This window comes from Dendrobates tinctorius, unplaced genomic scaffold (assembly GCF_039654945.1).
Source record: "Dendrobates tinctorius isolate UK_male_01 unplaced genomic scaffold, ASM3965494v1 ptg000124l, whole genome shotgun sequence".
Taxonomy (NCBI): domain Eukaryota; kingdom Metazoa; phylum Chordata; class Amphibia; order Anura; family Dendrobatidae; genus Dendrobates; species Dendrobates tinctorius.
The window spans coordinates 1990397-2005855 of NW_027361792.1; the positions used below are offsets into that span (position 1 = coordinate 1990397).

At 49.7% G+C, this 15459-nt stretch overlaps 1 protein-coding gene across 9 annotated transcripts in view; it reads right to left on the reverse strand.

Moving 5' to 3' along the window:
- DGKZ (diacylglycerol kinase zeta) overlaps positions 1-15459 on the reverse strand; it is a 207778-nt gene that overhangs the window by 23918 nt on the left and 168401 nt on the right. For all 9 annotated transcript variants that reach the window (XR_012219693.1, XR_012219691.1, XR_012219692.1 and 6 more), the window contains 4 exons: positions 7598-7738; positions 7388-7466; positions 865-920; positions 724-786 (listed from right to left, as the gene is read on the reverse strand). Coding sequence is in view for 6 of the 9 variants with exons in the window: in XM_073541684.1 (XP_073397785.1) it covers positions 724-786; positions 865-920; positions 7388-7466; positions 7598-7738 (339 nt within the window). In the remaining 3 variants the exon portion in view is untranslated. The remainder of the gene's footprint in view (positions 1-723; positions 787-864; positions 921-7387; positions 7467-7597; positions 7739-15459) is intronic.

A 15459-nucleotide genomic window follows, 5' to 3' on the forward strand; every position in this document is an offset into this window, starting at 1 on the left:
TGTACACAGTGACTGCACCAGCAGAATAGTGAGTGCAGCTCTGGAGCATAATACAGGATGTAACTCAGGATCAGTAATGTAATGTATGTACACAGTGACTGCCCCAGCAGAATAGTGAGTACAGCTCTGGAGTATAATACAGGAGGTAACTCAGGATCAGTAATGTAATGTATGTACACAGTGACTGCACCAGCAGAATAGTGAGTGCAGCTCTGGGGTATAATACAAGATGTAACTCAGGATCAGTAATGTAATGTATGTACACAGTGACTGCACCAGCAGAATAGTGAGTGCAGCTCTGGGGTATAATGCAGGATGTAACTCAGGATCAGTAATGTAATGTATGTACACAGTGACTGCACCAGCAGAATAGTGAGTGCAGCTCTGGGGTATAAAACAGGATGTAACTCAGGATTAGTAATGTATGTACACAGTGACTGCACCAGCAGAATAGTGAGTGCAGCTCTGGGGTATAATACAAGATGTAACTCAGGATCAGTAATGTAATGTATGTACACAGTGACTGCACCAGCAGAATAGTGAGTGCAGCTCTGGAGTATAATACAGGAGGTAACTCAGGATCAGTAATGTAATGTATGTACACAGTGACTGCACCAGCACAATAGTGAGTGCAGCTCTGGGGTAGAATACTGTTGAAGCTGCCCCTTAAAAGACTATTAATATAAGCCAATGCACAGTACAAGAAACGATCAGGCGACTCACAACAACTCGGATGTGTTTGGCCAAATCTCGGGAGCTGCCGGTCAAAAAGTCAGAGAATGCGGTCTGGGTGGAAAGAGGGTAAAGCTGGTAAGAACTTGCAGGACATGAGTAAAACTGAACCATATGAACAGATAGACTCACTCCGGCATAGAACATCTTATTGCGAAAACGGCTGTTAAACTTCTCGGGGTTCGCCTCTGCAGAGAGAAAAACACCAAAAACCAGTCAAAGATTTTCTGCAGAAAGCTGATGTATGTATTACACGTCCACGTCTCATCAAAGTGACACACAGATTTTTTTTGCAATAATTCAATAATAAAATAAAACTCCTGTTATGTACTAGTTATGCCGCCCCCTAATGTCAGACTGTAGTTATGGCGCCCCCTACTGTCACATTCTAGTTATGGCGCCCCCTACTGTCACATTCTAGTTATGGCGCCCCCTACTGTCACATTCTAGTTATGGCGCCCCCTACTGTCACATTCTAGTTATGGCGCCCCCTACTGTCACATTCTAGTTATGGCGCCCCCTACTGTCACATTCTAGTTATGGCGCCCCCTACTGTCACATTCTAGTTATGGCGCCCCCTACTGTCACATTCTAGTTATGGCGCCCCCTACTGTCACATTCTAGTTATGGCGCCCCCTACTGTCACATTCTAGTTATGGCGCCCCCTACTGTCACATTCTAGTTATGGCGCCCCCTACTGTCACATTCTAGTTATGGCGCCCCCTACTGTCACATACTAGTTATGGCGCCCCCTACTGTCACATACTAGTTATGGAGCCCTCTACTGTCACATACTAGTTATGGCGCCCCCCCTACTGTCACATACTAGTTATGGAGCCCTCAACTGTCACATACTAGTTATGGCGCCCCACTACTGTCACATACTAGTTATGGAGCCCCCTACTGTCACATTCTAGTTATGGCGCCCCCCTACTGTCACATTCTAGTTATGGCGCCCCCTACTGTCACATACTAGTTATGGGACACCCCCTACTGTTACATACTAGTTATGGCGCCCCCTACTGTCACACACTAGTTATGGAGCCCTCTACTGTCACACACTAGTTATGGCGCCCCCTACTGTCACATTCTAGTTATGGCGCCCCCTACTGTCACATTCTAGTTATGGCGCCCCCTACTGTCACATACTAGCTATGGCGCCCCCTACTGTCACATACTAGCTATGGCGCCCCCTACTGTCACATACTAGTTATGGCGCCCCCTACTGTCACATACTAGCTATGGCGCCCCCTACTGTCACATACTAGCTATGGCGCCCCCTACTGTCACATACTAGTTATGGCGCCCCCTACTGTCACATACTAGTTATGGCGCCCCCTACTGTCACATACTAGTTATGGCGCCCCCTACTGTCACATACTAGTTATGGCGCCCCCTACTGTCACATACTAGTTATGGCGCCCCCTACTGTCACATACTAGTTATGGCGCCCCCTACTGTCACATACTAGTTATGGCGCCCCCTACTGTCACATACTAGTTATGGAGCCCCCTACTCTCACATACTAGTTATGGAGCCCCCTACTGTCACATACTAGCTATGGCGCCCCCTACTGTCACATACTAGTTATGGCGCCCCCTACTGTCACATACTAGTTATGGCGCCCCCTACTGTCACATACTAGTTATGGCGCCCCCTACTGTCACATACTAGTTATGGAGCCCCCTACTGTCACATACTAGTTATGGAGCCCCCTACTGTCACATACTAGTTATGGAGCCCCCTACTGTCACATACTAGTTATGGAGCCCCCTACTGTCACATACTAGTTATGGAGCCCCCTACTGTCACATACTAGCTATGGCGCCCCCTACTGTCACATACTAGTTATGGAGCCCCCTACTGTCACATACTAGTTATGGAGCCCCCTACTGTCACATACTAGCTATGGCGCCCCCTACTGTCACATACTAGTTATGGAGCCCCCTACTGTCACATACTAGTTATGGAGCCCCCTACTGTCACATACTAGCTATGGCGCCCCCTACTGTCACATACTAGTTATGGAGCCCCCTACTGTCACATACTAGTTATGGCGCCCCCTACTGTCACATACTAGTTATGGCGCCCCCTACTGTCACATACTAGTTATGGAGCCCCCTACTGTCACATACTAGTTATGGTGCCCCCTACTGTCACATACTAGTTATGGCGCCCCCTACTGTCACATACTAGTTATGGCGCCCCCTACTGTCACATACTAGTTATGGCGCCCCCTACTGTCACATACTAGTTATGGCGCCCCCTACTGTCACATACTAGTTATGGCGCCCCCTACTGTCACATACTAGTTATGGCGCCCACTACTGTCACATACTAGTTATGGCGCCCACTACTGTCACATACTAGTAATGGAGCCCTCAACTGTCACATACTAGTTATGGAGCCCCCTACTGTCACATACTAGTTATGGCGCCCACTACTGTCACATACTAGTTATGGAGCCCTCAACTGTCACATACTAGTTATGGCGCCCTCTACTGTCACATACTAGTTATGGCGCCCGCTACTGTCACATACTAGTTATGGCTCCCGCTACTGTCACATACTAGTTATGGCGCCCCCTACTGTCACATACTAGTTATGGTGCCCCCTACTGTCACATACTAGTTATGGTGCCCCCTACTGTCACATACTAGTTATGGGACACCCCCTACTGTCACATACTAGTTATGGTGCCCCCTACTGTCACATACTAGTTATGGCGCCCGCTACTGTCACATACTAGTTATGGCGCCCCCTACTGTCACATACTAGTTATGGTGCCCCCTACTGTCACATACTAGTTATGGTGCCCCCTACTGTCACATACTAGTTATGGGACACCCCCTACTGTCACATTCTAGTTATGGTGCCCCCTATTGTCACATACAAGCTACATGCATAGTCTACATCAGGGATCCCCATCCCGTAGCATGTGGGTATCTGCTTAATCAGTGCATTATTGCAGTGTAAAGCAGACAGCCAGAAGCAGGACGAAGTGCAGGAGGAAGACGAGCTTTGAAGAAGTTAAGGCTGCCTCCTCCTTACTGGTGATTCCCCTCAGCATTGCAGCAGAGTGAGATGAGAGCACAGATTATCATTACATTGCGAGGAGCGGTTACTGCCACTCACTGGCTGCGCGGGGCGGTTACTGCCACTCAATGCCTGTGCAGGGCGGTTACTGCCACTCAATGCCTGCGCGGGGCCGTTACTGCCACTCACTGGCTGCGCGGGGCCGTTACTGCCACTCACTGGCTGCGCGGGGCCGTTACTGCCACTCACTGGCTGCGCGGGGCCGTTACTGCCACTCACTGGCTGCGCGGGGCCGTTACTGCCACTCACTGGCTGCGCGGGGCCGTTACTGCCACTCACTGGCTGCGCGGGGCCGTTACTGCCACTCACTGGCTGCGCGGGGCCGTTACTGCCACTCACTGGCTGCGCGGGGCCGTTACTGCCACTCACTGGCTGCGCGGGGCCGTTACTGCCACTCACTGGCTGCGCGGGGCCGTTACTGCCACTCACTGGCTGCGCGGGGCCGTTACTGCCACTCACTGGCTGCGCGGGGCCGTTACTGCCACTCACTGGCTGCGCGGGGCCGTTACTGCCACTCACTGGCTGCGCGGGGCCGTTACTGCCACTCACTGGCTGCGCGGGGCCGTTACTGCCACTCACTGGCTGCGCGGGGCCGTTACTGCCACTCACTGGCTGCGCGGGGCCGTTACTGCCACTCACTGGCTGCGCGGGGCCGTTACTGCCACTCACTGGCTGCGCGGGGCCGTTACTGCCACTCACTGGCTGCGCGGGGCCGTTACTGCCACTCACTGGCTGCGCGGGGCCGTTACTGCCACTCACTGGCTGCGCGGGGCCGTTACTGCCACTCACTGGCTGCGCGGGGCCGTTACTGCCACTCACTGGCTGCGCGGGGCCGTTACTGCCACTCACTGGCTGCGCGGGGCCGTTACTGCCACTCACTGGCTGCGCGGGGCCGTTACTGCCACTCACTGGCTGCGCGGGGCCGTTACTGCCACTCACTGGCTGCGCGGGGCCGTTACTGCCACTCACTGGCTGCGCGGGGCCGTTACTGCCACTCACTGGCTGCGCGGGGCCGTTACTGCCACTCACTGGCTGCGCGGGGCCGTTACTGCCACTCACTGGCTGCGCGGGGCCGTTACTGCCACTCACTGGCTGCGCGGGGCCGTTACTGCCACTCACTGGCTGCGCGGGGCCGTTACTGCCACTCACTGGCTGCGCGGGGCCGTTACTGCCACTCACTGGCTGCGCGGGGCCGTTACTGCCACTCACTGGCTGCGCGGGGCCGTTACTGCCACTCACTGGCTGCGCGGGGCCGTTACTGCCACTCACTGGCTGCGCGGGGCCGTTACTGCCACTCACTGGCTGCGCGGGGCCGTTACTGCCACTCACTGGCTGCGCGGGGCCGTTACTGCCACTCACTGGCTGCGCGGGGCCGTTACTGCCACTCACTGGCTGCGCGGGGCCGTTACTGCCACTCACTGGCTGCGCGGGGCCGTTACTGCCACTCACTGGCTGCGCGGGGCCGTTACTGCCACTCACTGGCTGCGCGGGGCCGTTACTGCCACTCACTGGCTGCGCGGGGCCGTTACTGCCACTCACTGGCTGCGCGGGGCCGTTACTGCCACTCACTGGCTGCGCGGGGCCGTTACTGCCACTCACTGGCTGCGCGGGGCCGTTACTGACCACTCACTGGCTGCGCGGGGCCGTTACTGACCACTCACTGGCTGCGCGGGCCGTTACTGACCACTCACTGGCTGCGCGGGCCGTTACTGCCACTCACTGGCTGCGTGGGGCCGTTACTGCCAATCACTGGCTGCGTGGGGCCGTTACTGCCAATCACTGGCTGCGTGGGGCCGTTACTGGCCAATCACTGGCTGCGCAGGGCCGTTACTGACCACTCACTGGCTGCGCGGGCCGTTACTGCCACTCAGTAGCTGCGCGGGGCGGTTACTGCCAATCACTGCCTGCACGGTTATTGCCACTCACATCCTCCTCCACCACTCAGTCTATGCAGAGGCTGAACAGACTGTCAGGCCTTTTGGTGCTTGGAATCAATGTTTCCAACAGTCCAGAAATTCCAGGACAGCCTGAAAAAAGGGCCACTTTTCTGCCCTGTCCGTAAATTACTATTATTTTTTTTTTTTTTTTTTTTTTTTTAAGGCATCCGTGATTATTTCTATGGCTGAAGAAACTTATATAGATCATTTTGATTATAAAGTTATCATTATTTTTCAGTGACTGCAGCTGATGCCTCTTAAGATAAGATAAGATAATCCTTTAATCGTCCCACCGTGGGGAAATTCAGACCATTACAGCAGCAATATCATATCAGAATTATGGGCTCCAGACACAGAACACTGATAATCAGAATGATTCATTAATGAATAATAAATAATGACTTATTATTGTTTTCCAATGTGTCCATAATATTTTGATAAGACGTCCAGAAAAAAATAAATATTTAAATTGGCGACTGGTTATTAAGTAACAACAACAAACAAAAACACAACATCCGCATTGTGCTTTTCTCACAGTGGATTTCATTCTCACATGACAAAGGTCCTGGCAGGATACTCAGTTTCTGCATAGACTGAACAGTGGCGGAAAGATCCAATGGCTGTCAGCAGACACGAGGAGCAGGGCACATTCAAGGTGTGTTGATGTAGCAGAGCTGTGCGTGCGCACTGTGGAGACATCATACTGTACGTGGGGACATTGTGGAGACCATGAAAATCGCACCATGCTGTACGATGGGAACACTAACTGGCTTCACTGGGAGCAATATTTCCGTGTGGTGCATATAGAGAGGGGTGAGGTTAGGGACCTGACTTGGCATCACCGCAGTACGGGTCCCTCAGTCTTATCTTTCGTAGCTGGGAGATATGTATATTCCTATGAGGCTGTTGAGTTCGGGAGACCCACGGTTACTCTGTGCATCACGGGAAGTGAAGATGGCTGAATTTGGGCTAAAGCCTCATTCAGACACATGTATCACGGTCAGAACCTATGATTTAAGGACTGACTGCTGGTCTCCTCTCCCCAAATTAACAGTGCCATATATGCCTATGAGGCAGATGAGTACAGACCAAGAGTCCAGGGATCAGTCCGAAAAATCATGGTCCATGCTGGAACCGTCGTATGCAGATGTCTTATAACGGACGCTGAAATTAACTTGTTTTTTGCCTGTGCATTGCCAGATATCAGCCCATGTGCGGTGTAATAAATGTCAGCACGCCGTCGTTTGGTCCGATTTACAGGCCTGACTAGTGCATATATTTAAGCAGGCCGTTCCTGCACCGGCCACTATATGGACCGTCCGTTTCTAAAGTTGATATGACTGGCCCACGTTTTTCAATGGATATATGAAATCTGAATAGAGCATAAAATAATAATAATACACTCGCCCTCTGACCCAAAATAACGAGAAGAACCACAAGTGACAACCATTTAATATCTGATATTTTTTAGAATTATAATTTTTTAACACAGACTGTGGCTTCGTCTGTTTCTCAGAGCAAAATGTGGCTCTCATGGTAAAAAAAGGTTGTGGACCACCGGTGAACATAAAATCTCCGACTGCATCCATCACTCACACACCATGCACATAATGGTGAATTACCTCTAGACTCGTGGAATTCCAAGGTGACACGAGCGTCAAATCCCAGGCTGAAATAATTATTGAACACATCTAGAGGCAGCTGCAGGAAAAGAGGCAGAAGGTTAAACTCTAGGATTTCCATAGGGGATAGCAGTCTGTACATATACGTTGGGCTGACAGATTCCCACATACTAGTTTTTAGTAACCCGGCCTCTATCCTGCATCACTCACTTTATCGGTTGCTCCTTCTCCTCGGTCCTCTTCGCAGGCTTCAAGGTTTCGATCCACTTCTAAATTCCACCGGTCGAGCTGGACCACGGTTCCCTCCTCCACGTGGCTCAGGATTTTAGAGAGGGGCTCATCTGTGTAACCCTAGAGAAAACGTGGCACATGCAGAACAATGAATCCAAAACTTCAAAAGAAAAGAAAGAATAAAGCAAAGCTTAATCTGTGGAATCGCAGCTCTCGTTCCAGCACACAACACGGTGCAGGATGAAGGCCATTATGTCCTCACAAAGCTTTTCGGCGGTGAATACACCTTCATCAGGTGATGACCAGTGTGACAAACAAGGGGTATTTAAAGGGAGCTAATCAATGATCTCATTTGGACATTTAACCCCTTCCCAGCTTGACATCAAAGGGGCTGATAACTGCATACAATAGCTGGCTGAGAAAAGAGAATGTTTCAATTCAGGATAATGGGGTATTAAATAGGTAGAAGTGTATTTACTACATCTAAGACACAATAAAAAAAACAATACAAATAAAGGGCAAATGAACGTTAAGAATTATAAAAGACTAAAAAAATGTTAAGGTTTTTTTTCTTTTTTTTTCCCTTTATAAAAATATTTTTAAAAACATTTCTGCTGATGTAGCAACAAATAAAGGTACTGTACAACGCAGCAGAATCTGCTGCGGACCCGCAGAGCCAAAACCGCTGCGGATCCGCAGCAGAATCCGCAGCGTGTGCGCACACCCTAAATGTCCTAAAGGGAAAAAATAATTTTTTTCATTTAGGCTCTCTGAGGAAATTAAAAAAATAAATAAACTCTTAGCTTTTTAATATGTAATTTTAATCTCTCAGCTGTTTGTTGCTACATCAGCAGAAATGTTTTTAAAAATATTTTTATAAAGGGAAAAAAAAAATGGGTTATCAGCCCATTTGATTTCAAGCTGGGAATTGGTTAAATGTCCAAATGAGATCATTGATTAGCTCCCTTTAAATACCCCTTGTTTGTTACACTGGTGATTACCTGATGAAGGCGGATTCACCGCGAAAACATGGATTTTTGTGATAAACTCACTGTAAAATCCTTTTCTCCGAGACGCTCATTGGGGGACACAGGACTGTGGGTGTATGCTACTGTCACTTGGAAGCTGACACTAAGTGAAAAAAAGAGGTTAGCTCCTCCTCCGCCGTATACACCCTCGCCCCGGTTGCGGGCGGAATCAGTTTGGTACAAAAGCAGTAGGAGATCAAACAAAAATCAGACAACATCAACCTTAATGCAGGTAACAACCTGTCTAGAAAAGACAGCACCCTAATATCATTCAAAAAAAAGTATATTCATTAAACAAAACAGAAGCCAACTTGGCTATCAGGGTGGGTGCTGTGTCCCCCAATGAGCGTCTCGGAGAAAAGGATTTTACGGTGAGTTTATCACAAAAATCCCTGTTTCTCCTTCGCCTCATTAACTCCTGAGAGCTCTCACCAGGTCCAACGTATGAAGAGCCTTTTCCACATGGTGTACCGGTGCTGGACAAAAAGAGGGCAGGACAATATCCTCATTAATGTGGAACGAGGAGACAACCGGCAGAAAAGGAGGGGCTGGTCTGAGAACCACCTTATCTTTGTGGAAGACCAGAAACGGAGCTCGGCAGGATAGAGCTGCCAGCTCTGAGACCCGCCTGATTGACGTTATTGCCACAAGATGCTACCTTCCAAGAAATGTAGGCTAAAGAGACCTCCTGTAACGGTTCAAATGGAGCCTCATGTAGGACACTTAGGACCAGGTTAAGGTCTCAAGCGTCCAGGGGTGCCCTATAAGGAGGTACAAAGTGGGAGACCCCCTGAATGAAGGTCTTCACCTGCAGATTGGTAGCAATCCTGCGCTGGAACAGAACGGATAAGGCCGATATATGTCTCCTGAGGGAACTTGGGGCCAAGCCTAAGTCTAGGCCAGACTGGAGAAAAGCCAAGATGTTGGGAATAGAAAATCTCAGTGGCGAACAACCATGGTTCCGACACCATGTGAAAAAAACCTTCCAGGTGTGATGATAAATACGTGCTGAGGCCGGCTTCCGGGCGCTAACCATTGTAGCGACCACATTGCGGCCGAACCCAGCCTGGGTTAGAATCCAGGATTCAAAGGCCAAGCCATCAAACACAGGGCCCCTGAGTTCGGGTGGTATATCGGGCCCTGGGACAGTAGGTCTTGGCGCTCTGGCAGGTGCCAAGGAACGTCGGCAAGTACCTGTACTAGGTCTGCATACCATGCCCGACGAGGCCAATCTGGGGCCAGCAGAATCGCTGGCACCGCTTCCGCCTTGATCTTCTTGATGACCCTCGGAGGTAGTGGCAACGGGGGAAATAGGTATGGGAGGCGAAACTGGTTCCATGGCAGAACCAGCGCATCCACTGCAATTGCCTGCGGATACCGGGAACGAGCGACGAATGCAGGTACCTTGGCGCTCACTTTGGAGGCCATTAGGTCCACATTCGGCGTCCCCCAACGTTGGCAAATCTGCTGGAAGATTTCGGGGTGAAGTGACCATTCCCCGGATGCGAGACCCTGCCGGCTGAGGAAGTCTGCCGCCCAGTTCTCCACACCCGGGATGTGGACTGCCGATATCGCCGAGTGGTTTCTCTCGGCCCAATGAAGCACATGCCCTACCTCGCGCATGGCTGGCCTGCTGCGGGTGCCCCCCTGATGATTTATGTAAGCCACAGCGCGTTGTCTGACTGAATCCGAACGGGCCGGTCTGCTAGAAGGGGATGAAACTGTCGCAGAGCTAGCTGGATTGCCCATATTTCTAACAAGTTGATTGGGAGGCGTGCCTCCTGCGGTGACCACCGTCCCTGGTTCGTCTGGTGGCGAAAAACCGCTCCCCAGCTGAGGAGGCTGGCGTCGGTTGTCACCACCAACCAATGGTCTGGGGGAAAGGGCTTGCCCTGGAGAAGTGAGGCACTGGCTGTCCACCACCCGAGTGCCTGTGTGACCTGCGTGGGCAACCAGCACCGGTAATCGAGAGAGAATGTGTTCTTGTCCCATACGGATAACAGGGCGTGCTGCAGCGGGCGAAGATGGAACTGGGCAAATGGAATTGCCTCCATCGCTGCCACCATCTTTACTAGGATCCTCATGCAGAAGCGGATGGTATGAGGAACCGGTTGGCGCAGCTTCCGGACTCCCTGCCGGAGAGCTAAGGCCTTGTCCTGGGGGAGAATTACCAACCCTCGGGAACTGCAGAAGATCATTCCTAAGAAGGAGATCCTCTGAGCTGGCACAGGGGATGACTTTTCCAGATTGACCAACCATCCTAAGCGGGAAAGAGTATCTAGCGTGATGCTGACACTCTCCTCGCATGCCCGAAAGGAAGGGCCTTTGACCAAGAGGTTGTCTAAATAAGGAAAGACAACTATGCCATGGGAGTGCAGGGTGGCCATGACAACTGCCATGACCTTTGTGAATACCCTGGGAGCGGTGGTGAACTCGAAGGGCAGTGCTGCGAACTGAAAGTGTAGGCCGTTGATGGCGAAGCGCAGGAACCTTTGGTGCGGGGGGAAAAATGGGGATGTGTAGGTAGGCATCTTGGATGTCGATAGAAGCCAAGTATTCTCCCCGCCCCATGGCAGATATGACTGAATGGAGAGACTCTATCCGGAAATGTCTGATCCTGATAAACTTGTTTAGGAGCTTTAGGTCCAGAATGGGCCTGACGGCCCCATCCTTTTTGGGCACCGTGAACAGGTTGGAGTAGTACCCCTGATATTTTTCGCTCTCCGGAACGGGAACAATGACTCCGTTGTGCTGGAGTAATTTTATGGCCTTGAGTAAAGCCCTTGCTCGGGCAATTACTTTGGGAGGAGGGGAAAGAAAAAACCGTCTTGGGGGTGGGGAGTATTTGATAGAATTCTATCTTGTACCCAGAGGACACCAGCTCCGTTACCCATGTGTCATGTGAGACGGAGAGCCAGGCGTGGCGAAACCAAAGCAGGCCGCCTACCTTGCTGAAGTCGCCTTGAGACTGCCTCAAGTCATTTAGCTGCAGATCTCTGGGACCTAGGTCCTCTTGATCTGGGCTGGTGGGTACGCATTCTCCCCAATGGGTTGGCTCTATACGAGACCTGCCGGTCCCTGTCCTGGTGGGGCGACCTGAAGCGGCGGGATTGGCCGCTGCAGCCCACTCGGGGTTGCAAAAGGCCTGAAACAGTGTCTGAGGTTGGTGGCGAGACGGCTGCTTAACCCTTTGTTGAGGGAGGAAACTGCTCTCTCCACCTATGGAATCAGAGATGAGCAGATCCAACTTCTCCCCGAACAGACGACCGCTCTGATAAGGCAAGAAAGTCAGGGATTTCTTGGAAGTTGTGTCTGCCCGCCATGTCCTCAACCATAAAGCCCTCCTAATGGAGATTGCATTCGCCGCAGCGAGAGCCGCACTGTTGGCCGCATTCAGAGATGCATTAACTCCTGACCTACAATTGACGTAATATTCCGTCCATGTGACCATGGACCTAATTACCATGGACGGAATATTACGTCATCGCGATCAGCGGCGCCCACGTGGTGAGCGCCGCTGATCGCGGCCGAGTGTCAGCTAATTATCATAGCTGACACCCGGCACAATGTGTCAGGGGCGGTCACGGACCGCCCCCGACACGTTAACCCCTTGCACACCGCGATCAAACGCGATCGCGGTGTACCGGGGGTTAAAGGGAAGCATCGGCAGGGAGGGGGCTCCCTCCGTGCTTCCCTGAGCCCCCCACGGCAGCGCAATGTGCAGCGCTGCTGCGGGGGGCTCTTTCCCTACAGGCCCCCGGATCCAAGATGGCGACGGGGGCCTTCAGGGGCCTGCAGGGAGCTGACTTCCTCACTGCCTGCAAAGCGCAGGCATGAGGAAGTCTGCAGCAGTGCCTGTGACAGATCGCTGATCTGTCACAGTGATCTGTGATGTGACAGATCAGCGATCTGTCACAGGACAGTGATGTCCCACCTGGGACAAGGTAATAAAGTAAAAAAAAAAAAATAAAAAAAAAAAGTGTTAAAAATAATTAAAAAAAAAAAAAAAAAAAATCGCTAAATAAATCAGTAAAAAAAAAAAAAATATTCCCCAATAAATCCATTTTTTCAAAATAAAAAAAAACAAAAACAATAAAAGTACACATATTTGGTATCGCCGCGTCCGTAATGACCTGCCCTATAAAACTGTCCCATTAGTTAACCCCTTTAGCGAACCCCTTAAAAAATAAAAATAAAAAACGAAGCAAAAAATAATGATTTATTATCATACCACCGAACAAAAAGTGCAATAACGCGCGATCAAAAAGACGCATATAAATATGCATGGTACCGCTGAAAACGTCATCTTGTCCCGCAAAAAACGATCCACCATACAGCATCATCCGCAAAAAAATAAAAAAGTTATAGCTCGCAGAATAAAGCGATACAAAAATAATTATTTTTTATATAAAATAGTTTTCATTGCAAAAAACCGACAAAACATAAAAAAAACGACCTAAATGAGGTATCGCTGTAACCGTACTGACCCGAAGAATAAAAACGCGTTATCAATTTTACCGCACGCGGAACGGTGTAAACGCACCCCCCAAAAGAAATTCATGAAACGCTGGTTTTTGTTCATTCTGCGTCCCAAAAATAGGAATAAAAAGCGATCAAAAAATGTCACGTGCCCGAAAATGGTACCAATAAAAACGTCAACTCGTCCCGCAAAAAATAAGACCTCACATGACTCGGTGGGTCAAAATACGGAAAAATTATAGCTCACAATATGTGGTGATGCAAAAACTATTTTTACAATAAAAAGCGTCTTTTAGCGTGCGACAGCCGCCAAACATAAAAACCGCCATAAATCGTAAATCAAACCCCCCGTTATCACCCCCTTAGTTAGGGAAAAATAATAAAACTAAAAGAAAATGTATTTATTTCCATTTTCCCGCTAGGGTTAGGGTTAGGGTAGGGTTAGGGTTAGGGCTAGGGTTAGGGCTAGGGTTAGGGTTAGGGCTAGGGTTAGGGTTAGGGCTAGGGTTAGGGCTAGGGTTAGGGTTAGGGTTAGGGCTAGGGTTAGGGTTAGGGCTAGGGTTAGGGTTAGGGCTAGGGTTAGGGTTAGGGCTAGGGTTAGGGTTAGGGCTAGGGTTAGGGCTAGGGTTAGGGCTAGGGCTCAGATTAGGGTTAGGGGTGTGTTGAGGTTCAGGTTGGAGTTATAATTGGGGGTTTCCACTGTTTGGGCACATCAGGTGCTCTCCAAAGGCAACATGGCGTCTGATCTCAATTCCAGCCAATTCTGCGTTGAAAAAGTCAAATGGTGCTCCTTCCCTTCCAAGCTCTGCCATGTGCCCAAACAGTGTTTTACCCCCACATGTAGGGTATCAGCCTACTCAGGACAAATTACAAAACAACTTTTGGGGTCCAATTTCTCCTGTTACCCTTAGGAAAATAAAAAATTGGGGGCAAAAATATAATTTTGCGGAAAAAAATGTTTTTTTTATTTTCACGCCCAGGCGTTATAAACTTCTGTGAAGCACTTGGGGGTTCAAAGTGCTCTCCACACATCTAGATAAGCTCGGTGGGGGGTCTAGTTTCCAAAATGGCGTCACTTGTGGGGAGTTTCAATAGTTTAGGTACATTAGGGGCTCTCCAAACGCATATGACACCCGCATACCAATCCATCAAAGTCTGCATTCCAAAACGTCACTACTTCCCTTCCGAGCCCCGACGTGTGCCCATACAGTAGTTTTCTCCCACATATGAGGTATCAGCGTACTCAGGACAAATTGGACAACAACTTTTGGGGTCCAATTTCTCCTGTTACCCTTGGGAAAATAAAAAAAATGGGGACTAAAAGATGATGTTTGTTGAAAAAATACGATATTTTTATTTTCACGCCCGGTCGTTATAAACTTCTGTGAAGCACTGGGGGGTTCAAAGTGCTCACCACACATCTAGATAAGTTCATTAGGGGGTCTAGTTTCCAAAATGGGGTCACTTGTGGGGGGTTTCCACTATTTAGGTACATCAGGGGCTCTCCAAACGCAACATGACACCCGCAGACCATTCCATCAAAGTCTGCATTCCAAAACGTCACTACTTCCCTTCCGAGCCCCGACGTGTGCCCATACAGTAGTTTTCTCCCACATATGAGGTATCAGCGTACTCAGGACAAATTGGACAACAACTTTTGGGGTCCAATTTCTCCTGTTACCCTTGGGAAAATAAAAAAATGGGGACTAAAATATCATGTTTGTGGAAAAAATACGATTTTTTTATTTTCACGCCCGGACGTTATAAACTTCAGTGAAGCACTGGGGGGTTCAAAGTGCTCACCACACATCTAGATAAGTTCCTTGGGGGGTCTAGTTTCCAAAATGGTGTCATTTGTGGGGGGTTTCTACTGTTTTGGTACATCAGGGGCTTTCCTAACGCGACATGGTGTCCGATCTCAATTCCAGCCAAAAACGTCAAATGGCGCTGCTTCCCTTCCGAGCTCTGCCATACGCCCAAATAGTGGTTTACCCCCACATGTGGGGTATCAGCGCACTCAGGACAAATTGCACAATAACTTTTAGGGTCCTGTTACTTTTGGAAAAATAAGAATTGAGGGTGAAAAGATCATTTTTGTGGAAAAAATATGATTTTTTAATTGTACTGCTGTACGTTATAAACTTCTGTGAAGCCCTTGGGGGTTCAAAGTTCTCACCACACATCTAGATAAGTTCGTTGGGGGGTCTAGATTCCAAAATGGTGTCATTTGTGGGGGGTTTCCACTGTTTTGGTACATCAGGGGTTTTCCAATCGCGACATGGTGTCCGATCTCAATTCTAGCCAAAAACGTCAAATGGCGCTGCTTCCCTTCCG